The following is a 26,043-nucleotide window of genomic DNA, read 5'->3' on the forward strand; positions in this document are numbered from 1 at the left end:
TGTACTTCAGGAATTTGTGTTACTAAGAGCTGATCCAGAGGTTTGTCTCTTTCTAGTTGCCTGGCATTTTTTGTGTGTGTTTTCTTCTTTTAGGAGTCTAGAATATATTCAATCCTATTCATCTTGTGACAAGTGAAAACTTATCCAGGCTTCCTGTTATTCTATCTTTCTCTTGAGCCTTTTCTTTTCTGCAAACAGCTGTATAAAAGAAGATAAGAGCAGGAAGTGGAGGGAGGGTAGATGAGAAGAACAGATCGACCGTATCTGGGGTCTCTACCCCTTTCCACAGATTAGCTTCTAAGCAGATGGATGTGGGTTTACAAATGCCGCCTTTGATATATCTGAATAAGTGTCTTAAAGCTGTTGTGTTGTATTTTAACATTTTCCTTTAATAGCTCTGCAAATTAATGTTCCTTAGACTGTGAAAGGGGCTGGATCCTTCTGCTTCTGACCTTTGAACCTTGACTGGCCAGACTGGTCTACAAATATGAATCTGCTGCACAAAATCACAAGCTTTTGAACATGGAAGCTACTGAAATAACCTATGAAAATATAGAGAAAAAAGAATTTTTACAAGGACATTCAGAGTCAGGTGACTTTTTATAGTCATTGCCATTAACTGGTATTGTCTAATTGGTAGGGCTTATTTTTGGTGCCGCTAAAGTCACTGTATGGAAGAAATGTGGATATGCAGTGCTCAGTGTGATGAAATAGAATCAACTATTCTCAAGGTCTGTTTAAATTATGGGATTATTAGGTTTACAACACCAAGTATGAGTGCCTAGAAGGTATAAAACATTGCCCGCACACAATGTTCCTAATAATGTTCCCATATGGTTGCTCTGGAGAAGTAGCTGGTCTTGCAGCTGCATCTAATAGTGTTTTTTTTTTTTTTTTTTTTCTTGTTCCTAATCATTCTCATGTTCTCATGGGTAAAAAACTCACTTGTTAAAGCTCTGTTAGTATAGTTGGTCTTTCAAGCAGATTCCTAGAGGACTTAGGTCTATCAGCAAGCACTATGGTTAAAAGTCCTTTTTTGTGTTCTCCTGAGGGGGTGACACGGGGAAGTTTTCTAGGATGTCTCTGATCTTGTGCTTTTTATTTATGGGATGTAATGATTATTATGCTCCTGATCACCTTTATGTTTGTAACAGGGTGGTTACGTGGTTGTTTGAGGGACTGACAATGCAAATACTTTCCCCTGCCCACCTGGTCTAGTGTCAAGCAGTACGTGGCATTAAAACATCTGTTAGTGGCATTTTTTTCTTTAAAATTTGTGAATTTTTAATGCTTAGTCACACATAGTGAAACTGTTGTTATGCACAAATATCACAAGGATTTGTCTTTTTAGTCCTAAAATAATGGAGGATATAATTTGTGAAACACATTCCTTCTGTCTGCTTACTCATTTGCTTTCACTGCATTTCTCTGCAGTATTAAAGACTCATAAAAGACAACACTGTGAGGTGCAATGGTGTGCCTCTCCAAACTAAGAATGCATCATAAAATGAATTTTGTTTTGTCCATTGTAGCAGTTTGTCTGTGTCTCTGGAGTGCTTGATAAAGCATAGTTTCTCCATTTTCATCTGTGATTAGCTTAAAATTTCTTCTCTGATCACTCTAAATTAAACCCAGACAATTGAATTGTTCTGCTAATCAAGACTATTCATCCTAAATTCTAAAACAGGAGCATCTGCAAACTTGGATTGTCTTTTGCAAGCCAATCTTATTGTGAGATCTTGAATAAATGCTCTTCTTTTTTGCCTCAGTTTCTCTATAATTTCAGAGTGATATTTGCTGCTTCATAGGGTTGTTTTTGTATTAGGGGCACAATTTAGGAACTGTCTGGATGCAGGGGATTGCACATAATACATTGAAGAAGGAAGAAGATTTTTTCCTAAACTGCTTCTGGTGAATCCACCTTGGATTTAAGGACACCACTAGCATAAAAATGCCCCCTAATCATTCTTCAGTTTTAGCTCTGGTATTTAATTTTTGCTTAAACCACCCCCCCCCCCCCCAAGAAGTTAATGATTCTCTGCTTCCCAGATGCAGTCTCTTGAAGATGCTGCTGTAATGGGCAGCATCTCTCCTACGTTGCAGGTAGCTGATTTTGCTCTGTGTCGCAGCGGTGCTGACCGCAGAACTGTGGTATCAGGGAAGCGCAGGCTTGGGCAGCAAGGAAGGAAGGGCAGAATATCACTTAATTTCTGAAAACAGAATTTTGTCTCTAATGACAATGAATTGCTTCTAGATTGAACTAAATATAGCAAGTTTCCCTGTATGGCAGATTTTTACATGCAGTTTACAGTGTTAATCACTGAAAAGTTAAGCAGAATAGACTGTTTGAGGTCTTTCTTTATTCTAGCTTGCATTATGTAAACCTCTGAAAATAGTGGTTTACTATGTAAATGTTTCTGAAACTAATGTTAGGGTGATTAGCTAATGTTTTGCTGAAAACTGTCGTAGGAATCAATTTTATTTAATACAGGACTATCACACAATTCAACTTCATTTTATTTTCCTGAGTTGTTGTAGGAGATGTTTTAAAATACAATCATCATGATTTATACAAAATGATCTAGCTTTTCTGGTGAGAGATAATTGAGATCTAATCTGAATCCCTGACGAACCACAGCTTCCTGCATTGGCCTGTTGCTATGGGTAACATAAAGGGAGTAAAATAGAACTTCGTACGAAATGCCTTTAAACTTTACTGGCATGTACAGGCATGGAATAGGGTTGATTTTTTTAGTTTACTCTTTGAGAAGCTGATGTGTTAAGGAAATGTGTTTTCCATATTAAGTGAAGATGAATTTAGGAAGAGTACTGTTAGGAAAAATAACTGCTGTTTCTTATGAAGAGCGGGTAAGTGATATGAATTATATTTAACTAAGGCAAGACATTGTTGCAGTGAGAAATTAGAAGAGGGTATTGTTACTGGCAAGAATTAGAGAAGAGTATTATCAGCTTCAGAATGCTTTTTGCTTAGCTTTCAAGCTCTTTTGCTTTAAGAATTTTGTTTAAAATTCCTTTGTAAATACAAGCATTTCATTTTATTATCATGGAATAGTAAGGGAGACAATCTTATTGTAGCAACTAATATTCAGATTTTGAGGATGTATTTGTAAACTGTGTCCAATATATATATAATGCTAAAATCAATATGTTTATAATCTGTGTATTTTTAATACTACAAAGTATTTTGTGTCTTTTTGTACCATTGTATCAATATGTTATCTGTAGGTAAAACTACATATGTTTTTGTATATACCCTTATCAGAATAATTTAAAGGATGGACTTGACATTTAAGCCACTGTGTTTAAATGTGATAAGATTGGATTTGTTTGGTATAACAAGCTGAACATTTATTTCTTGAAGGTATTCCAAATGTCACATAACTTACTGTTCGTATGTTGCTTTTGCAGATTAGAATGCTTGACAAATAATTGACCTTCAGAGAAAAACTATGCAATGACATTATTGTACAGCAGTTGAAGTATATTTCTTTTCCTTGCGAATTCTTATGTCTGTAATGTTTTTGTATTAACTGTAAGTGCACTTCTTTGGCAGAAAATTGAAAAGACAAATTATGTAGTAGTTCTCCTTCAAGTGGCATTATAAGAGGGAATCTTCATATAATTCCAAATCATTAAATTAATTGCAATAATATTTGAAACTGTAGATAAAAATAATCTTACACACTAATATTGAAGTGTAAATATATTTGAGATGACTTACTGGAAGGAAGATCTTATAGAAACTTGTAAGTAATCTGGTTTGATTTTGATTTCAAAGGTTAGAACAATTGTGAGTGTTCATGACATTTGTACAATGCTGTTAACACTCTAATGCATTTACAAGGATAAAAATAAATTTATGCAGTGCAAGTGCTGGAGTAATATGACTGAATATCTAGAGACCTGCCTGTATTTCATACCTTGGCAAAAGGAGAACTTGTTTCAGGTGATTTAGTAAGAAGTTTGATCAATGCTAAATGCAAGGAGACAGTCTGCTGAGTGATAGACTTTCTTTGAGCTAAGTGGCAAAGTGTTTGAAAGTTGACTGTTTGTATTGGATCTTTAAATCTTGAGTGCTATGCCTCTGGAAGAGCATGACAGTTGTCCCAAACTTATTTTGTATATTTAAATCGTATGAGAGAATTGGTTTAGAAGATTGGTGTAGCTAGATAAGGAATGCTATTCCAAGCTTAAAGGCTTAATCAGAGGGGCTTTTGTAAAATAGTGTATTATATTATATAGTATACTATGTTAAATAGTGTAATATTGTAGTAAGTCAGTCTAGCAAGATTTGTAGGCAGCTGTCAGAGAACTCTGGATGCTGCAAAAAGTTGGTGACCATATTAGAAGAAAGTGTGCCTAGGGCACGTAGAAAAGTCATTTTAACCCCCTTTTCTCTGAATCTTTATTCAGAGAACTGAATAAAGGAAAGAAACAGATGTTTCTGTTTAGTCTGTGATTTTTGTCCATGTGAGGGTAGGAGAGGAATACTTTTTGCTCTGGTCACAGGTTTTATCCCTTCTCTTTAGAGTAGTTGGAGATGTATATCTTTTTTGTCTGAGGAAGGCACTCACCCATGTTCTATTAATATGGATGATTTCATGTTGCTCCATTACTCAGTCCTCGCATTTCCTAGTGTGTGTCACCCCTCCCAGTATCTCCTCCCAGTATCTCCGTCTTTGCATTTCTTCTTCTTGTGTACTTCAGCATGACCTGAATGGCAAATCTTGGGGGGGAAGACATTTCTATGTTCTGTTACCTGGACAGTCTGCATACATGGATTTTTTGACTCAGGGTAGTGTCTGGGATATGGATACAGTGTTTTTTGTTTCTCTGTATCATGGTTTTATGGCAAATTTTGACAATAGTCTCTTATTTTCTTTCCTGAGACCTGATCCATCTAGAAGAACATTTTTTTATTCCCTGGAACTACGTGGCTTTCCTAGATAAGAGTTTCTGTCAGCTGAAAGGTGGCCTCAGACTAGTTTTGTGCACGCTAGTGCACAGATCTAACAGATTATGTACAATGTAAACAAACGATTTATGTTGCTTCAACCTTTCTTCCTAGGCTGTCCTGCTGTTGGTTACCGGATTCTACATTGTCTATATCTATTCCAGAATGAGAAGTTCATACACTCATAAAGTAGTCCTCTCCTATGAATTATTTTAAATTAATCCTCTTTTTAGATGGATTGCATGAACACAACATCAAAAAACTGATGGATCTATCTGTCTTTTCTACATTGCAAAGGGAATTATACCAACAGAAATTTTACATATTCTCTTTTGCTCAGAACTTTATACTACCCAATCTATGTTGAAGTATTTGCCTATTTTCTTAGATCTAGGACATTTTTAATGAAGTATGAAAACTGAGAAGCCATTGTTCAGCTTGCTGGCTCTGGCAGTAACCTTCTCACTTGGATCACAGGGATCTTGCCCTGAAATGTAAGGAAGAGTTGCATCTTCCAACATTGGTATGTGTGTGTATATACACCTTGGTTGCCAAACCAGCTGGATAAGCAAGCAGAGTTCCCAAGAAGAGATATATGGGAAGACATTTTATTTTTCCTAATTAGTTTTCCTAAGCTAGATTCTTTTTTATTATTATTATTATTATTTGCTTTAGTAATTTGTTACTATCAGACTCCTGGCATATACCATGGTCTTTTTACTAAATAACTTTGGAAGTCAGGCTAATTTGAAGAACTAATTTCTGTTCTTATCTAGTTGTGAAAGATTTGAGGGTTGAATACAGTTCTGATTTTATCTCTGAGTGACAGTTCATGTATACATTCACAAAATGAATACAGGTATATCCTGTTATTTGGAATGAAATACTTTATTTACTTTCACTTATCTCTAACTGTCATGGGCTCTTACTTCATCTTTGCTCATCTTTCAGAAACGGCTACATATATGAATTGTTGAAATTTAATAGCTTTTTGATAGGCAAGTTTTCTAATAGGAATTTCTTAATAGGTATGTGTTAAATGTTAACTTTCAAGACATAATCAATCTTTATATGTACGCTTGATCAAATTTTGCTCTGAAGACTCAGTGGTGGCAAGAGTGAGCACTGAAGAATGAAAATTGGCCCCCAATGTATGCTGAATTTTTAAAATGAGATCATCATACAATTTTAAAAAGTCTGGTCTGACAACTTGCATCTGTGGACAAATCTGGACAAGTTTTAATTGAACACTTTAGAAGAGAAAATGTTTTGTCTAAATGTTGACTGTGTGCAATTTCTGACATATTTATATTAAGATTTCTAAGTACTCACAAACATGTTTTAAACACATGACTATAAACTCTTATGTAATAATTACCAGCTGTAGCTTTAAGCTGGTTTTATTATTTAAGTGAATGTAGTTTAAGTTGCATAGATGAAATAAAATAATTGTTCTTGTTATAAATTTTATTGTGTGATCTGGAAGAATGAACTAATACTGGCTGAAAAGTGCTCTGGACTTTTAGTGGCACTGTTATATAAAAAAAAATTATTGTGTATTTGGAATATATCAAAACCAAAGTGCAAATTTGAAATATCTTAATAGCACAGAAATAGGTTGTTGACATTGGAAGACCAGATTTTCTTATCTAAATAGGCACAGCTTTTCTTTTTTTCTTTTCTTTTTCTTTTTTTGGAATGTTTAAATGTAGTAATTACCAAAAGCCCTGCTTAGAGCAATTTTAAGATAATGACACATTATCTAACATACATTAGCCAAAGCTTTTAAAATAAACAAAATACACACAAAACCAACCATTAGTGTGTAGAAAGCTCATAGCCTTACCTTATGCTAATTGAGTTAAAACTATCTTACTGTCTATAGCACTTAATAAAGTGGTAATTTTAGTGTAAAGTTTGAACTTTATTATGAAATCATACAATTTTTCCTTTAAAGTGGTATTTTACAATTGTTAACTTAGCAGTTGCAAAAAAAAGTACTTATGTATTATTTTGACTATCACGAAAATGCTATTGATTTCACTTGACACTTTTAAAAACATGAAGGGTAATCATATTTGGTGTTTGACTTTAGATTCACACAAGCTGTCAAAGTAAATGACTGTCCTTAAAATATATGTATTTTGCAACCTTTTTTATTATTTTGTCTAATATGTAAACTGATACTGTTACTTTATTCTGAGTCATCCTTTTCTTCATTTTTCCAATAATGATGTTGAAATTGTGTGTTCATTGGCTTTACTGATACAGATTTACCGTATGTGAATAAGAAATTAGAAGCAATCATATATATAAAAGCAAGCAGGAATTAAATTAAAACTTCTGAATACCTAACATGCTTGCTAGACCTACTTGCAAAATATAGGTAGAAAAGGTATGGTAAATCTCTCTGAAGAATTCCAGAATACTTATATGTAATACTGAAAAACAGATCAGATCCTCTACTGATTATGTGATTGATGATGATACAAGAGTTTGTAACACAGTGATGTTCAGACAGTGCTTAACAGAAATGTGAAATTCTGCAGTTAGAGACAATAGGAAAGAAAAAGAAATGAAGAAATTATTATGGTTGCTAAAGGTTTTTATGGATTTTCAGGAGGAGAGGGAATGTTTGTTGCCAAGGCTGAAAAATATGGATGAACTATGGGTAGATGGCTTTTCTTTTGAGTGTGTATATGTGGATTTTTTTCTTCTTCTCCGTATCTTCTGTCTTGGAAATATCATGGATATAATGGCATTCTTCCTAGTTTAGTTGAAGAGCAGTACAAGATAAGAGTTTTTTTTAAACTGTTTAGGACGTTAATGAAAGGCTCAAGGACAACTTAAATGGCCAGGGAAAGACTGCCTAAATTAAAATAACTCTTAAAAATTACTTTTAAAATCGGAACAAATTTGACTCTAAAAATCAACTTTCCTGGTCTCAGCAAAAGCTCTGTTGAGCATCAAAGTGCAAACATCTGTACTCTGGAGTTCACGTTTGGGAAATGTTCACCTACTTGTTTTTACAGAAATGTTTGCTGCCTTCAGGCAGTTTGCAATGGAAGATGAGAATTCTAGGGTAGATAATCACCTAAGTTTCCACAGTCCTCTGAAAGTCTAATTGTCCTTGAAAATTTGGTGTGAAAACTAGCAGAAATGACAAGGAGTTCTTACCTCAATCCTTGTTTATTGGAAACATGCTTTTGGCTCTGTGGAAGTCAGAGAACATCAGTAGGGGAAGTTTTCCTCTGAATGACAAAATATCTGAATTTTAATTTTGATTCACTGGAAGTCTGATGAAAGAAGAAACTTCCACTTGTCTCCATCTATTGCAGTAAAATAAAATGTGTAAGGTGTTGCTTTCGTGTTAAGTCTTTGCAGGCCACTTTTAAAGACTGTTAAAATCAGTGTGGCTACTCAGAGCACGAAGGAGTTGGTCCAGTAAATGTTTATGGAATGAGCACATTGATCAGGAGGCCTGGGGTGAATTTCGTGGTGAGGAGAAAGCACTTGTAAGAAAGTAACAGCTGGTACCTTTAGATTTTTCTCTCTCACATTATCTATCACTATTAACATGATAAAATTAATTGATGCTTTACACATAACATGACACTAAGAGATTTCTAATACTTATCACAAAACTTAAGTAACACTTACTTTTCTTTTTCTTATTGCAGTCAGCAACTGTCTCTGATGGAGGTAAGCTGAAGCTTATTTTTACTTTTATAATCTAAAAAAAAATCAAAGTTTCCACGTTAAGCAACGTAATATGTGGCAAATAAAGTGGTATATTACAAGATGCGCCTAAATGATGCAGAACTCTGACTTCTTTGGGAATTGTGCCAAAAAATTTTACAAGATTATGTTCACATACTTTTACTGATTTATTTGCATACATGTTTTGTGGCAGATCTATACGTGCATATTTTTATTATGACTAGGATTCTTTGTTTATAATGACAAAAAGGCAGAGATAGTAGTCTTTTATGTAATTGGATTGTAGATAAAATCTTTTTCTCTATTTTGTTAATTTGATATTTGATATTTGTAAAATCATAAAATCATAGTATGGAACTTTTATCGTTCAGGAGTACTTAGAGAGTCAACTCCTCTTTGTGTCACCTCAGTTTGTTTTGATTTTAGTGTTGTCTTTAATGCTTTGCAGGATTGTCTCTATTAAACATCATAAGAGGATTCCTCTGAAACTTTGAAGTTAATTGAAACAATTTTAGTATGCTTCCTTAAAGGAATAAAGGAATTAAGTATAGTTTAGGAATACAAGAGATTTTTTTTTCCAGTTGTCTTGCTTTGCAGGAGTTGCTTCATTTGATCCTCCATAAAAAATTCACTTATTTTGTTACTTTTGGTACTCTCTGTAAGAAAGAGTAAGAAAACAATTTTATTAAATAAAAAGGAAATAAACTGTTGCTCTGATTAGTGCACTGAAAGTGAAAAAATATTTTAGATGGTAGGAGTTTTTTATATTAAATGCAAATGTAAATGCAAAGTAGCAAAACCTATTTGCAACATTCCATCATGTCCTAACTTCTGATTCCTGGTAAAATTAAAAATATCATATAGACACATATTACTGTTTTGGGCCTCTTCACAGAACCATTTCCCGCTGGCTGGCTGACTTTGTCAGGTGTTTTCCTTCTCTACTGCTGTCACAGTCTACTACTGTAACAATACTTCTCTCTGGATTAGAAGATAGACTTTATAATGTTTCTTGCTTACCTACAAAGTAATGAAAGAATGAAACAGAAAATAATTGTTTCTATTCTGCTCTGTTTCTACAGCATAGACTGTTTTCCTGGCAAAAATAGGCATTTTCCCCCCCAGATACTACCTTTTCAATGTTTAAGGAAAAAAATGGAAAGGAAGACAAAGCGCACAGAATTTTTAATTTGCATAGGTAGTTGAATTAAATACCAGGTGCTAAGAGGCAAAAAAAAGTTAAGATTGATCTTTCTAGTTAAGAGTAGAATGTATCTATGTCTTGTCTGCACTGTGTTTCTAGTTCTAGTTCCATGCTAATTAAAATTATTTTACTTCTGTGGCCCATCCAGACTTGGAGATTCCTGTGATAGTATTCCTCTGTTAGTCATTTTCAAGCTTTTTATGCTTCCAGTTGAATTTTTATTTTAAGATCTGACTTATTTTCAGCTCTTCAAATATGACTGCTGTAGTTCATTCCAGTTTCATAGGTGATTATAATTTTACAGTTAATACTGTAGAATTTTGTGAAATAATGAAATCTAAGAGCTGTATAGGTTGCAGAGGTGAAAGAAAAGATAGTAATTTGTATGTATTTTTCTCATGGACTGTAGGACCTACTCTTTCTTCAGCTAGTGCTGAAGATTGAACATGGACTGTTCATTGTTAAAAGCTACTTAAGCTATAAAGGGGACCAAATTTATGTAAAAAACAGTAGTCAAATCATATTTAGTAATATTGAATAAATGCTTAAGTACTTAGAAAGCAAATTGGAAAAATAAGAACCAGAGAGAATGTAACCAGGAAAAATGAATTAAAATCCTAAATTATTTCATTTAGAGCTACATTGAGTGAAAAGCTGATTCATGTCTAAATTGTTTTCAGGCTTTCACTTTTATTGAAAATGTCACAGCACTGAAAATTTTCCAGTCTTCTCTAGTTTCAGTAATTCATTAACAGATCCACAGACATTGCAGGACATGTCTAGATTAGCGAGATTTGTACCATTGTAACCATTAATATAGTATTACAAACTTCCCTTTCCAGCCTAGTAATAAAACTAAACTAAAACATGGTGTAAGTATGGTTATTAAGATTTAGTCTCAGAAGGAGAGTTTTTGTGTGAGAAGTGGTAATTATGTGCTCATATACAGCTGTGCAGTGTAGTAGCAGGCATGACAGCCTTCTGGACATTTTTTTCCCAAGGTCAATGAAGCCTCATGTCATATGGATTTTGTTACATTAGAGCCAGACGTTGGAAAACACTTACTGCATGTTGCATTTATTTTAGATAGTAACTCAGCTTGTGCAAGGCTAATTTCTCATTAGCCGAAACTGTGCACTTTGGATTTTTTAAAGGAGGTAGCATATGAAGATATAGGTACTTGAATACTGACAAGCCACAGCTCTTAAGAAATAGCTGTAATTGATTTGCTTAATGAGTTATAATCAGAAAGCAAATAGTAATACTGTTTAGATGCAAGATCCCTGCTATAGCTCAAATAGTCCACAGCACCTATGGTCTGTAAATGGCAGAAATAATTTTATGTTAGTACAACTACTCGTAACTAGCAGATTTTTTCCTCTTTCGTACCTCTGAAACAATACATTTTAGCTTAGTGTAGGAATACTGAGAGTGCTAACACAGGCTATCTTGAGCGCTGTGCTATCTAGATCATCTCAGAGATGAAACAGTTAAATTGTCATTAGTCACCAGCTAATGTCTTTCTTTCACTCTCACCATTGATACCTGGGTGGAGCTTTACAAAGGAAAAACTTCAAGGTCAATGGACATATGATAAAGGTCCATCATCATTCATCTCCCAGACAGGCAGGTGGGGAGGTGGCTGAGCTTTTCAGAATCTTTTAAGTCAGTTCTTACCTGCTATTCCCTACGGAGGATGAGTTCCACTAAGCTAAAATCTCTTATTTCCCTATATGTAAGGATAACAGATATTATACATGTCTTTTTATTGTAAAGCACTTTGCTATATTATGATTTTTTTTTTGTTTTTAGTGTTCATCACGAGGAAAGAATTTTCATAAGGAAAAATGTTCTTAAAGATTTTTCTTTTAAAGAAATCTCATGTTTAGAGTAATAAATAATGTAGAAGTGCATTTTAAAAAGTAACTAAGGAAGGCAGAATAAAAAATCCCCAATGAACTCAAAACAAAACAGAACACTATTGTTTACACTATATACAGATGGATTATTTCCTCTAACAGGCATATGAAGTATTTTTTAGTTATATTGGCAAAGCATGCATGCTGTAGCAGTGTTCCATGGTAACATAAATAATTCAAGTTCCTTTAGAAGCAGTGGCAAAAGGTCTTTTCTTTAAATTATTTATGTAGCATTTTATAACTCTTTGTGATAAGTATACTATTGGTTTCCTCTGCTTGAAGCCACGAGGGTAAAGAATCGATTTGTTCTGAAGTATGTAAAAGGCTACCAGGAATTGGGGGAAATGCATTAGCATCCCTTATCCCCAAAGTTACAGAGGAACAAGGTGCGGACTAGCGAGGCCAATCTGCACCCAATGGCTTCCTGGAGACTGCAGCTGAATTTGGTATGGATTCAGGAGTATGGCTTTCTGTGAATACCTTGAAGTATTTGATTAAATGGCACCACAGTGGTTCTTATCAGCTTTATCCAGGTAATGTCTTTAGTGATTAACTGGAATGTGTTAATTATGTGAATGTAGGCATTCAGATGGTTACAAGGAATTTGTGAAGCTGCTCACAATAAAAAAGAGATATAAGAGAGTTAAAAAGTGTATGTAGATTTTACAAAAAATGTTTACAAAAATATTTCTTGTATTCAGACTTACTGCTTTATGTGATTTAAATCAAAACTTTCAAAGCGATCTTATCTTGACTACTTTTAAGCTTTTAGTTGATTAGATATGTGCATTTTCTTATAGAATGCTGGATTTTTGTAAAATAAACCCAGAACACTTTACAAAATGTGAAAACACAAAACGTGTAAAAGGGTCTTACTCGTGTGGAGTTTTAGGAAGCGTTCTGTGCCAATTCTGTATCTGAAGGAGGTGGTTAAAAGAAACTGCATGAGTTTGCACAGAGAATGGTGGGCTTCCCCTCTAGGAGCGATGGGTCCGGAACAGAACAGAAATACGGAGAGGTGCCTGGGATCCAGAGGCTCAAGGAAGGAGGCTGCTTGGTGCAGGCAATGCAGGATGAGTCAGTGCTCCCATGCACTGAGGAAGGAGGAAGGAAGGAAGGCATTAGGAAACTCTGTCACAACGCTGATGTGTCTTCCAATCACCTGAGCTGGGGTTTTCGTAGTAAACTGCTTTGGCATCTTGAGATTCAGAGTACCTAATCTTACTTTTAAAAATACATAACAAAAAGGAGGAGGCCACTTGGCTTTTCTCATCCTGGAAGAGTTTTGAGGCCACTACTTTTATTTCTCAGCAGAGTAATTGTGAGATGAAATACAGGACTAGCTGGAAAGTTTCTTGTTTTTTTCTTTCCAAGGTGGACCTTATGTAGCTAGGAACGCAAGAGACAGGAAACCTGACCCTGAAGTCTTACCTTGGAAACATTCCTCTGCAAGGGGAGCACAGCAGGAGTCATATGTTTATACGTTCTTCATTTAAGTGTGATTTGGATAAAATGTGTACTAGTGATACAGTTGGTGAATGTTTTTTTCCCCCATCTGACCTTTCTTTCTCTCTGATTCTAAATTATGTTTTCATATACCTGCACTGTGCTGTAATTGTTTTAACTGCAACTATTCATGTGTGTAGTAAAAGAAAATTGAATAACTAAGCCTTTTCTGGGAAAGAATCTTATTCTGAATGGTTTTCATGTTAATAGGAACCCCTGCAGAAGTAAGTACAGATTTTTAAAGGAAACTACATTTTTGTTTCAGGGGAGAAAAGAGCAGCATCTGGATTAATTATAAATTCAACTAGTCCTTTCTGAAATAATCTGAGTTAGCTAAATACAATTTGACAGAACAGAGGAAGTTTATTGTGAATGAATAAGCTCTTGATGCTGCTTTAAGAGCAGCCCCCCTTTGGAGAGTCTGTGACAGTGGCTTTCAAAGTTCTTGAAAAAGTAGTCTTATTCGGATTCATCTGTTTTCCTGGAATGGCATATCAGAGGAATGAGAACCCACTGTAGTTCATAACAAATGCAATTCTGACAAGCTGGGGAGAGTGAGCAGCTGCTAGCAATTAAAGGTGGTTAGCAGTCGCTGGCTTGCACTCAAAGATCTTAATTACAGTTTGATCTTAAATTGAATAACTTGGAGGGGGCAAAAGGGAGAAATTCACCTTCTGAGGATTCCTGGGCCTACCGTTTTGCAATCCCTTCCCAGTCCTAGGGCACAGTGACTTGTGGGTTTTGAGTTGAGCAGTTCATGTGACTACTGTTCCCTAATTTCCCCAGATCAGCCAAGTAGGCTTAAACGGTTTGGTATGTGGGATAAGTTTACCTTTCTGTTTTTACCTGAAAGGATCTAGGAAATACTCATCTGAATTTCTCCATTGCAGAAATTCATTGGGGATTGACCCCTCTAGCAGTGACCCAGGGTTTAGTAACAGCTGTAACTGTTCCAGATGTTTCAGGAAATGGATATCTGTTCATAGCTGGGACTGTAGAATAAAAAGTATTCACCTGCAGAGTTAAAGAGAAATAATTCAGATAATAAGATAACAATTCACTTCAGGTTCACATTAACTTCTTTCACAGTAGTTTCACTGTGATGACAGGTATTCTCTAATGAAGCTAACAGTTGACTTGCTTCTGTTCTTTGGTATGTGTCTTACAGGAAAAAATGAATAAATATTTGATGTAAGACAATCTGGAATTATTCGCTGAGTCTTTTTACTTGAATTTGATCACAATGGCCTTAAGGGGAGTAAAAATATTCTTCTTAAACATTATCTTTGTTTAAAATGTAATAAGAAATAGTTACGTTTTCACTTTTCCCTAACCTTACTCAGTATCTTTGTCTTATTTTGCTTAAACAATAGTTTTGCTTACAGAAATTGTAGTTAGTTGTTACATCTTGGTAGATATTTCTAAGCTTTAGATTGCATTTAGTTTAAAAGTAAAGTTTCATAAGAATTGTTTTATTTAAATTTTCTTATCTAGATGTGTTTATAACCGTCTTTGTAACTTTTTGCTGTCTTTATAACTGTCTTTGAATAGTCTTTTTCAAAGTTCATATTTTCAGGGAGGAGCAATAATGTTTTGTAACATAGAACATAGAAATGCATAGAAAATCATTTGGATGTATAAGAAAAAAGGAGTCCTTGAGAGATCATAAAAAGTAATAATTTTTGTGAAATTACTCCTTGCTTTCATTAAAGCAGGTAATTAACTGAGGAAAATAAAAAGAAAAATGTCCCTGTGAAGAGTAGGCTATTTTTTACTGGTTGTGAATTCTGTTTTTTTCAGTCAGTTTGCATTTATAGTGAGCTGTATGTTTGCATTTATGTTTGGCATAAAATTGTTAAAGATATCAGCTATATATCTGAGGGTGTGATTTTCTTGTATCCTTTATTACTGCTCATATTTCAAAGAACTGAATGATTACCTTTTTCATAAAATCACTTCATCACAGTATCATTCAGTATTGGAAGGGACCTCAAGAGATCTCTAGTGCAAACAAGGCTGTCTGTGAGATCAGACCAAGTTACTCAGGGATTTATTCAGTTGAATCTGCACAGTTAATTAAACCTAAGATGACATCTGTGAAGTTGTAACTTTATTACTCTACAAATTTAACATTTGTGTAAACTGAGAGGTAGTAAGAATAGTAATTTGTAAAAAGGCGTGCAACAAGTAAATGAGAAGTTTGTGATTAGGACCATACTGTATCAATGCACAATTCCATTTTTGGGTAGAATAGTCTTCTCTCTCACCTTTCCACTTCTGTGAACAAATGGTCAATCTTTAATAATATTTCTCTATACTCTATTTTCTGGTCTATGACAAAGATGATCTTGATTTAATGATAAATACTTGAAATTAGTGCAGTCATGCTGCTACACATGGATGTATTTTCCCAAATTCTTTAAGGACTCTTTTAAATTCATCTTTCCAAATACAAAAGACATTTTTGTTTTTTCAATGTCAAAAGTATGTGGTCATTTCTCAACTTCATCCTGAGAGAAGGCATCGGGTGAGCATAGTTTGACACTGAGTTTTTCAGTTAGTTTTGCTTGCCAGGTGTCATCAAAATCTGTTGGCAACCTGCAAATATTGTTCTCTCTTATTCCTTATAGCTGTATCACTACCCTTTTAGCACTTTAATTGCTGTAACATCATATTATCGTTTTTTGTATGAACTGGCTAATGGCAATGTCATCTCAATATTATTTTTGTTATGCATTTGTAGTAGTGGTATGTATTCTCTCATTTTGAATACTTTGAAAACTACAGTCTGAAAATGCTAGTAGTTTAATTCTTTCTCTCCTGACTCAGATTCTTTAGGAAAATATTACATTTAGGTACAATCATTGTTCCACTAAAGGAGGTTGTTGTTATTTCTTCTGGGGTCTCCACAGAATTTTACAGTGATCACCAAAGTGAAGAAGAACCCCCAAAATACTCCAGCAAGGATAGTTTGGAAAAAGGCTCCTAAAAAGCAGCTGAAAAGCAGTCCTCTTAGAACTGTTCTGCTAAGTTGTTCACACAAAGACTGGGAGAACATTGGTGTCTCCAGATTATTGCAGTATGTAGGCTCTAGTCTGGGAGAGAGTCATAGATCCCTGTTTTCGTGAGAAGGTCTGTTGATCAGTTCAAGATCTGTGGTTTGATGGTGCTGTTTTCCATGGATGAAGAAAGCAAGCATCCATAATAGCCCTTTCTGATCGCTATTCTTTTGTTCAGTTGTCTCCTTTCCTAAATTTTCAGCATTTAGCAGGAATCTCTCATTTCCATGGAATGTTTCACAGAGTCCATGTCTACTTATTTAAGAGTGTATAAAATTTTGCTATCTCTTATTACTAGATATGTTTTTGTCTACTTTTTGGTGAAAGGTGGATTCTTAAAGGTCTACTTTCTTTGGATAATCCTCTGAAGGATTGCAGTTTACAGGGACAAGTATGTAAGACAGAAATATTATCCAAAATGCCTTTTTTTGTAGAGCAGAAAAAGACAAGATTTCCCTTTCTGCATTACTCTTTTGCTTCTGTGAGGGTGTTATTGTTAAGACACTAGTATAATTTTCTTTGCAGTGGAGCAGAAGAAAATTTGAGCCTTTTTTTCTTTTCTTTTCTTTTTTTTTTTTTTTTTTTTTTTTAATCCCATGCAGTTACTCCTAAAAAGAATGGGGAATGGGAAGAAAGCTACTATGAACTTTGAGCAGATGGCATAATATGTATGGAAAAAATGATGTAGAAAGAAGAGTAAAAGAAAATAATATTTTATGGATTGATTTATTAATTTTTTTAACAGAACTGAACAGCACTGATTTAAAAGACTGCATCAGTGAGAATAGCCTCAGTAGCAATGCTAGTCTTCCCAGTGTACAGAGCTGTCGACGACTTCGAGAAAGAAGAGTTGCAAGCTGGGCTGTTTCATTTGAGCGTCTTCTTCAGGATCCTGTTGGCATTAAATATTTTTCTGTAAGTTCTGGTATGGCTGCAGTAATTTTTCTGTGTTCTTTTTTCTCTTGACACTATCCTTACATACAACACAAGGATAGGAGATCATTGTTATACAGTTGTTACCTGAACGTCTTTCTAAGTTAAACTGAACTGGCTTAGAGTTGAATAAGCATTTGTAGTAGTCCACATGTTTCTGGGTACTTCTGGGTAGCAAAGGTTTCTGATAAAAATGTAGATTTTATCTACATATTTAGTAAGATTTCTCATTTTGTAAAACAGTTATGTTCAATTATAGTTTTATCTATAGTCAAGATATTTTAAAAGAAAAAGATCACGCGTCAATAGTTTTCTAAGAATTAGACTCTTCGTGCTTGCCTGCTGGAATGTGGGAAGCACTTCTGAAATGTTGGAAGCCATGCAGAAGATTCTTTCAATGACAAAATGGCTGATCTTGAGGAAAAAGTGTTTTAGAAATATTTTGGGAAGTAATTAAATAATTACAATTATTGGTTAAAGCTGCAGCTTCGAGCAGTAGTACTGAGTATTTGCAAAGTGTAAATTAAGCTTCCTGACTACTTTTATGAAGTTGTAAAAAATATCTCTATTTTACGTCTAAAGAAATTAAGTTGTATGTATTGTTGCATCAAAAGTGTGTTGCTGTTTCACAATATCACAGGAGAACATTTAGTGCTGTCCAAATCATTTTCAGAAACAGTACAAAAAGAAACCAGTGGGTATGAATTTTAGATTATTAGAATTCTGCAGTACGTCAGAAGACAACTCCTTAATTTTCAAAATGGAGATTTCTGTGCTCTAGATTCTTGAATTTACCAGAAAATAACCAGGAACCCTCTACCTGCCTCAAATGGTGGATATTGTTATTAGGTTTAAAATATTTTTTGCAGCATTGACTGATTATGATTTGTAGTTTTATAAAATAATGTAGCCTAATTCACAGCGTTCAACTTACAAGGTCTTTCAAAATTATATTAACAGATATTCAAACAAATGTTTAGGCATCTCTGTGTAAGTACTTCATACTAGATACAAAAGTACATTAAAATGTCAAAATGATGAATAAGTAGACATCCATCTTAAATTTTGTGGGGGGCTGTGAAATGTATTAACAGTGAACACCTGTTTGAGGAAACAGAAGATGAAAGCAAAATAATAATACCCTGACTATATATGTTACTTGTCTTTTCATTTTCTTAGCAGAGTAGCCCAAGATTTGTGAGTGTTTCTGCTTAGTTTCTGAGACTACTCCTGAGACTGAAAGAATAATTACACCTTTGATCGGATGTTGAAGTTCACCTGCAAAATTATGTAGTTTAGGGGGTCCCTTGGAAATTAGTTGGCTTTTCTCATTACTTTTAAGCCATCAATAAAATTATTTCATATACATAAGAAATTGTTACAGTAATTTTTCAGTATTATGAAAGTTCAAAATTTTTCTTAAAAAGTCAGAGAGTAGCTAACAGACTATTTTCTTAAGTTTCCATGTTAAAATATTAAAAATTACTTTTCAGCAAAATGGGAGCTTCAGATACTAATTTCAGAAAGTTTTATTAATTTTTTTTCTATTTGCGTTAGAAGTTATTTCTATAAACATTAAAAAGTCTATGTATTAAGAAATAAGCAATTTAAAGAAAAACTTGGGGTTGTTGAAATTCATTGTGTGTACCACCAATTTCTTGAGGCCCTGAACAGATTCACGGTCTCTACTTAGGTTTTACCTGCAACCTGGACATCCTAATCCATTGAAGTTTGGCATGAAGGCTGGAGAGTTGTGGTGCCTAAAAGAAATGCCTTTCAACTGATAAGTTAACATGCCTTCAAAGGGAAGACCAGAAAATCCACAGACCGAGATGGGAATCACCTATAACTAGCAAAAGAAATTGCTCTATAGATATCTGCCAGTGTTCAAGCACCTTTAGAGCACGAGCATTTAATTTAAGATTGTGTAGTAAGCTTCTTGGTCCTTTTGGGATTCAGAACGCAGAGTCGACTCCTGAGGACAGATTTGTCACAGAGCAGGAAGTACTCTGTAAGAGGAAGAGGTTTTGCATATTTTGCAAATACTCATATTTTGCATTGTAGTGCGTTATAAGATAAGAGCAGTAATCCTGGAAGTGAGAAACCTCATTTCAGTTCCCTCCTGATGTGATTCACACCAACATCTTTTACTTCCCAGCAATATATAACTGGTCTGACTAGATTTGTAATGAAGGCACAGAGCTGGGAAGTAGGCAATTCTGGTTCCTGCTCACAAATTTGTTTCTCGTTTAATATTTGATTACATGCAAAAATGCACCCTGACAGCTGTCTGGATTGTCCTTTATACTTTCTGTGTCTCAGGTGAAGTATCTCAAAAGCTTTTAGGTTATATTGGAAGGTGCCAAGTGAACTTAGGATCCCTGTATTTTCATCTTTCTCAGTTGCTTTTGTACAGTTGGACTCCCTAAATTCTAGGTAAATCTTAAGAGACATAGTTCTAAGTATCTTTGTGCAGATTTGTCGCAGACTGCTTTCTGAGGTTGCTTTTGTATATTAAGGAAGCTCGAGTGATGTTAGCGTGACATTTGAGTGAAAGTTGTGGCTTGTGGGATAATTTAAAATAAGATCCTCAAACACTGATATCTAAATTAATAAAGTATAAACAAGCATTGTTCCATTACATCAGTCACTGAGTGGGATTTTTGAGAAAACCAAATTATTATTTTAAGTTTTTTTTAATATATAAAGTGCTTTAAAGAAGCATATACAGAGAGAATATTGCATTATGCAGATTAGAAACGGGGACAACTTATATTTCCCAACTGAATTGGGTCCCAGTCCTTATTTGGACCTTTGGATGCTACTATAATATAAATGTCCTGATTATAGTGTGTGGTACTGGGTGTTTTAATTTTTTTCTCCAGAAAATATTTTCCAGGGGGAACATGTGTGACCACATAAGCAAGCAAACAGTGATTAAAGATATTTCATAGTTTTCTTGTGGGGCAGAAAAATGCTGTAATGAATACAGAATTGATTGGGGGCACTGTTCTATAAACAGCTACTCACATGAATAATCATATAAATGCGGACTGATTATTTGAGCATAGAATGGCATTCTGAGGAGAAACAGTTATCTGTCTATATTGTACTATTAGAAGTGCAATTAAATATAGTTTGTTTACAGTGCAGTTTTAAAAATGTAGCTATAAAATATTTAAATTGTAATTAAAAGCTTTCATTCATTATTTTATGCACTAGTGTAACTTCACACAAAGTTTCAGACTTGGCCTGTGTACAGGGAAGTGATCTGACTGTAACTTGATGCGTTTTTCTCAATTGTATGTATTTAAAAAGAAAAGAAAAGCATAAGGTACAAATTGGAAATGAACTGAACTTTGCTTTTAAAAAAAATGGGCTATGAGACTGAAATATTTTCACCAGCTTTAATATTCTTATCGACCACTATAAATATGTTGTATAAAACTGCAAGTAGCTTCTTTTCTTTATGCTGCATTTATTTATTTGCTTATTTTTCCCGTAGGAATTTCTGCGGAAGGAATTTAGTGAAGAAAATATTTTATTTTGGCAGGCCTGTGAATATTTTAACCATGTACCAGCACATGATAAAAAAGAGGTAAGTCAGTGTTATATTTTGATACATGATGTTGCCTGCTAAAAACTGCTTTCTCAAGATTATTGAAATTATTGGAACTATAGTCTTAGTACTATGATTTCACTAAAGCAGGGCAGGCACCTTAGCCTGAGTTTCCTGATCCCCTGGGAGTACCGTCCCAAGGTTAAGATGCTGGTTGTATTCATATTCAGTGAAGTGCAGAGGTAGCTCAGTAGAAAAGAGTTGAGGTATTTTGAATGCTGGAAACACTGCAGTAGCCCAGTGCTATGGGGTGCAGAGCAAGTTAATTTAACTTGCTAAGGAGAGGGAAAAATAAGCCTCCATTGACTCCTTTAGGTAGACTACCCTTGCTAGCCGAGATAATGAGTTTATAAGGTAATTTGGATGTATCAGTGTTGCAGTGAGCTGCAGTGAGCTTTTCCAGAAACTGTCAGGATCAGCATCTCATCTTTTTAACCTTGTCCTACACTAGCCAGACACTGTTGGTTACATGATTTTTGTGCAGGACTGTAAGATTTCTGTCTACGCCATACCACTAAACCTGACTCATGTTTACAGTGTGGAAAGGGTTTCATTTTCCTAGTTACTGTTTGCTCTTTTGTGCACCATCCATTTTTTTCTTCTTCTGCTCTGTCTTCAAACTATGTATTTTCTGAAACCCTCTTAAAGGCTCTAAGCTTGATTTAGTGTAACTTTTTCATTATTTCCAGAATGTGAGTGTTTCAAAATAAGCAAGATAAAACTAGAGCTTGATTTTTTAACAGTAAAAACATTTTTCTAACTTTCAGAAATTAAAGCTGAGAGAATTTATATAAATAGTAACTTATCTATAAAGTTTAATACAAAAAATATCTACTCTCCTTTGTAAGGCAGCATTTGATGAGCTTGACATTATTTTCATAGTTTGATTTAAATTTTATTTTGTCTGATGGCAACTTCTACTGCTTAAGAAATATCTGACATTCGAGTACTTGTAATTTTAAAGGAAATAAACTGATGATAACCCTAAAACTAACAAAAGCTGTTGCTTGCAATGATTGCAGTAAACATTGCAATTTGAAATGTATCCATGAGAGAGATGTAGAGAGGAGAGAGCTGCAGAGAAAGACAACCAGACAAGAGACCTGTCTTTATTTAAGATTTTAAAAATAAAGCTTCTTCTTTATTTCTTATTATCAAATGAAAAATTCTTGTATATTAAGGATATTTGAATGGCTCTGTATTTTTTATGGAATGCATCCATACAAAAATAGCTATATAAAAATATGTATGCTAAATTGCATATAAATTCATATGGAAAATAACTCTTTTCTGTAGCTTTCTTACAGAGCTCGGGAGATCTTCAGTAAGTTTTTGTGTAGCAAAGCTACAACCCCAGTTAATATTGATAGCCAAGCACAGCTGGCAGATGATATTCTCAATTCTCCACATCCAGATATGTTCAAGGAACAGCAACTTCAGGTAACCAGAGAAAATGCAACTATTGTAAAATTGTGTCTTTTATCTTTTCCTTTGAAGTGCTTTGAATTTATTTGAAATACTTAAGTGTAAAAGTAGTTTCTCATGCTATTTTATTACATATAAAAAGAAATCGAAGACATAAATATTATATAGATTATGTTTGCAGTATGGGACTGACTGTGTAATGGAATACCACTTGACACTTCTTCTGTACATTTGCATGTTTGTAGAAAATTGCCACTAATTAAAAAATAATCCGAAAAGTGCTGTCACTGAAATGAAGGGTGAGTGCAAGTAAGCTTATTTTTTAGTATCTGTATTTAGTCCATGTAGTGCAACACTATCAATATGGTGTTTGCATATAGTTGCTTATTCTTTTCTTTAGTGGACGAGTGTATACAGAAATAGTGTGTGATTTTGATTAAAGTGATTTGTAAAATATGCCTGTCATATTGAAGGAGACCTTCCCTTATGCTTTAATAGTCCAGTAATTCTCTTTGTCTCTTAGGAAGATTAAAGGAAAATATTGCAGAGATAACTACCTAGCAGAGCATGGATTATAATTTTCTCTTCTTTTGGTGTTAGATTGTGTGACTGGAGACGACTCTGAAAAGCTTTATTTTGTATCCTGAAACTATATTAAATTTAAGGTATTAGCATTAGCTGTGCTGTAAAATAGTGTACTATATTTTTTGGCCACAAATTGTATTTAGCTTAAGTGTTGTGATTTGTAGAGGAGTGTAACCTCTGTATGTTTTACTTTCAACAAAATACCAAGGACTAGTGATTTGTGATTTTCAGTTAGCTTGATTTTTGCAGCTCTGTAGGTATATGCAGACTGTACTCTTACAGTGTATATCTATGCATCTGTAAGTCCATGATTACTTTTCCATATTTTGCACTTTGGCAGTATATAGCAGTATTTTTATTTGAGTTCCACAATAAGACATATTTCAAAGTGATGTGCACTATATACACTGAATATTTTGAGCCTTGGCCTGAAGACTGCCAGTACTCTGAAACCAGTTGCCTTTTATGAATTTCACCAGTGTACCTGTGGTTGGAAAAAGATTGGATTTTTCTTAGAAGAGAGATTCCTTTTTGTGAACAGTTTTTCAAGTGGGAAGGGTCAGTGACAAATACTTTATCTTCCTTTCTCTTTTGGAGACCCTTAGAATTTTCTTTTTTTTTTTTATTTATATTTTTGGCCTGCTTTGCCTGGCAGCCGAGGCTAACAGCTGAAACATAGCTGTCATAGCCTTACTTATCTTTCTGTATCAGCTTTGAGGGCTCATCGAACTTCATGCGGAGTTATTTCAGCACATTAAGCTGGCAAAACTAAGCACACAAAAATTAATACTTTTTTCATAGCTTACCATGCTGAAAATGGTTCATTAGAGTGTTGAAGAAACATGACAGCTAGCCCCCAAGAGGGAATGGGAATATATGGGGGAAAGGCAAAACTGTGGAAGTTAACATTCAGTTTGGATTAGGTGATGGATTAGTGATAGATTTCTGTGTAGATGCTTGGGAATGCCGTAACCACTTGGGTGATAGGCACTAGGATTTTTTTAAATTCTTGTTTGGGAATTTATCATGCCCAAAGAGGCAGTCATAGTGTTTCTTGGGTCATCTATAGTTAGTTAGATTGCTAGACAAGTCGTAAGGTAAAAGAACACATTGATTTAAGAAATAGAAAGACAATGTAATGAAACAGAGAAATTATGATATAATATTATGTTTTATATATATGAGATTATGTTTGACATTTAAGACAGAAATTTTTCCTTTGCCTGCCTGCAAGGCTGGCTAATTTAGTTTTAGACATTTGCTTCAGGTCTGGTATTGAACTGCTGCTTCCTTATTCTGTTGTTAAAGATGAATGTTGGTCTCATCCAGAGCAGCCATTTTAATCTTGTAACCTTATGGACTCATCCTAACCCTCTCTTTGGATTCTCCTCTCTTTGCTTCTCCCCGCATTAATAATTAACCTTACATATCCTGTATCATTGTATAGTGTTGTATATCGTGATTAGATCATATTCCTTAATTTTAGAGCATACACTTTTTTCTTATTCACAACTACCTTGAAACATCCTTTTATAATTTTACAAATCTTAAGTTATATGTAGTACTGATGTAAAAATCTGTTAAAAATACTTAAAATGGCTAATTTGCTCTATGCTTTGTGTAGAATATGTGAAGACATATAAACACAATAAAAGATGGATATGATGATGGTGTTGCCAAGACTACACACCATCTCTTCTACTTTTGCACTTTGCACAACACATAGCATATTCTAAATCTATGCTAAAGGAATAGATTAAATCTTGTTTCTTTTCTAATTGGTGCAAGGTATTTAAGAGACTTTAATCAAATCATGACTAATGCTCTTTACGAGTCAATGTCCTAACTTTTATGGAAGTTGGCTGTTGCAAAACAGTGCTTTTTTCTTGATGTGTTATTTAAGCTTGCATAACAATTATTTATTGAATTTTAATTTCAGATTTTTAACCTGATGAAGTTTGATAGCTATACACGCTTCCTCAAATCACCCCTTTACCAAGAATGCATCCTAGCTGAAGTAGAAGGTCGTCCTCTTCCTGATCCTCAGCGTGTTCCTAGCAGCCCCACTTCTAAACACAGTATCAGTTCAGAGAAGTCTAACATCTCTACACCGAAAAAGGTTATCTTTGATTGTACTGTTGTTATCTGAAAACTATATTAACTATTGCTTTTCAAGTTCTTTAGAAGATCAGTGATAATGTATAAAAAACAATATTTCAATATTTAAATCTACATCATATGTCAAGTATAGGAAAAATATATAAATCTATAAAAATCAAATTCTGCAAATGACTTTCCCACAATCTGTTGCATCTTTGGTTTTCTAGCAGTAAGTTGGGCATTACTGGTGAGCCACGGAGAGTTCGTTCATGTTTACATGAGCTCTCTATGGCTTATTTTCAGCTCCTATGTTGTACTGCTTATCCAGTAGTACGTATTTCTTTTGGTTTCTGCTGGGTTTTATTATTATTATTTTCAGTTGCTACTGAGAGGTAGACTTGCACATAGAGTAATGAATGGGGTAATGAAGACTGTTAACCTGATGATCACATTCTCATTTTAGGAAAAGTGTAGGAATGTTTGTTTTAGATAATATACCTGCAACTGTGGTCTAACCAATGATTTAATTGTGTTTTGGTAATAGTTAAGTGGTAAATCAAAGTCAGGAAGATCCTTAAATGAAGAGTCAGGAGAGGAGGATGCGGAGAAGAAAAAAAGGGGAACATTTTTCTCATGGTCAAGAAGTAAGAGTTTGGGAAAATCACAAAAGAGAAAAGAAAATGGTGATTATCAAAATGGTGAGTTTTCACATTCCACTTTATTGCAGTTGTTTCAGCAGTAGATGTGACTAATATCGTCATGTTTTCTTTCTAAGCACTTGTTTAGATGTGACAGAGGGAAACTGTAAAATCAGAAGCCGATGTCCTGGCTAGTTTCTCTGATATTTTTATGAAAGTGAATGTGAAAATAAATAGATAAAAAACTGAGAATATTTAAACTTGGTTTACTGACTCCCAAGAGACTTACCTACTTTCCAGTATACTCTGCATTTTTGTGTTCTAGCGATCACTTATTCAAGCAGGAACCTGCTGTTGTTA

General features: G+C 34.3%; 1 protein-coding gene across 5 annotated transcripts in view; it reads left to right on the forward strand.

Annotated features, from left to right (window-relative positions):
- RGS12 (regulator of G protein signaling 12) overlaps nt 1-26,043 on the forward strand; it is an 88,567-nt gene that overhangs the window by 37,579 nt on the left and 24,945 nt on the right. For all 5 annotated transcript variants that reach the window (XM_062575277.1, XM_062575278.1, XM_062575279.1 and 2 more), the window contains 6 exons: nt 8,656-8,677; nt 17,129-17,298; nt 20,822-20,914; nt 22,232-22,375; nt 24,885-25,064; nt 25,590-25,743. In XM_062575277.1, the coding sequence (XP_062431261.1) occupies nt 8,656-8,677; nt 17,129-17,298; nt 20,822-20,914; nt 22,232-22,375; nt 24,885-25,064; nt 25,590-25,743 (763 nt within the window). The remainder of the gene's footprint in view (nt 1-8,655; nt 8,678-17,128; nt 17,299-20,821; nt 20,915-22,231; nt 22,376-24,884; nt 25,065-25,589; nt 25,744-26,043) is intronic.

This window comes from Rhea pennata, chromosome 4, assembly GCF_028389875.1.
Source record: "Rhea pennata isolate bPtePen1 chromosome 4, bPtePen1.pri, whole genome shotgun sequence".
In the NCBI taxonomy this organism is placed as follows: Eukaryota; Metazoa; Chordata; class Aves; order Rheiformes; family Rheidae; genus Rhea; species Rhea pennata.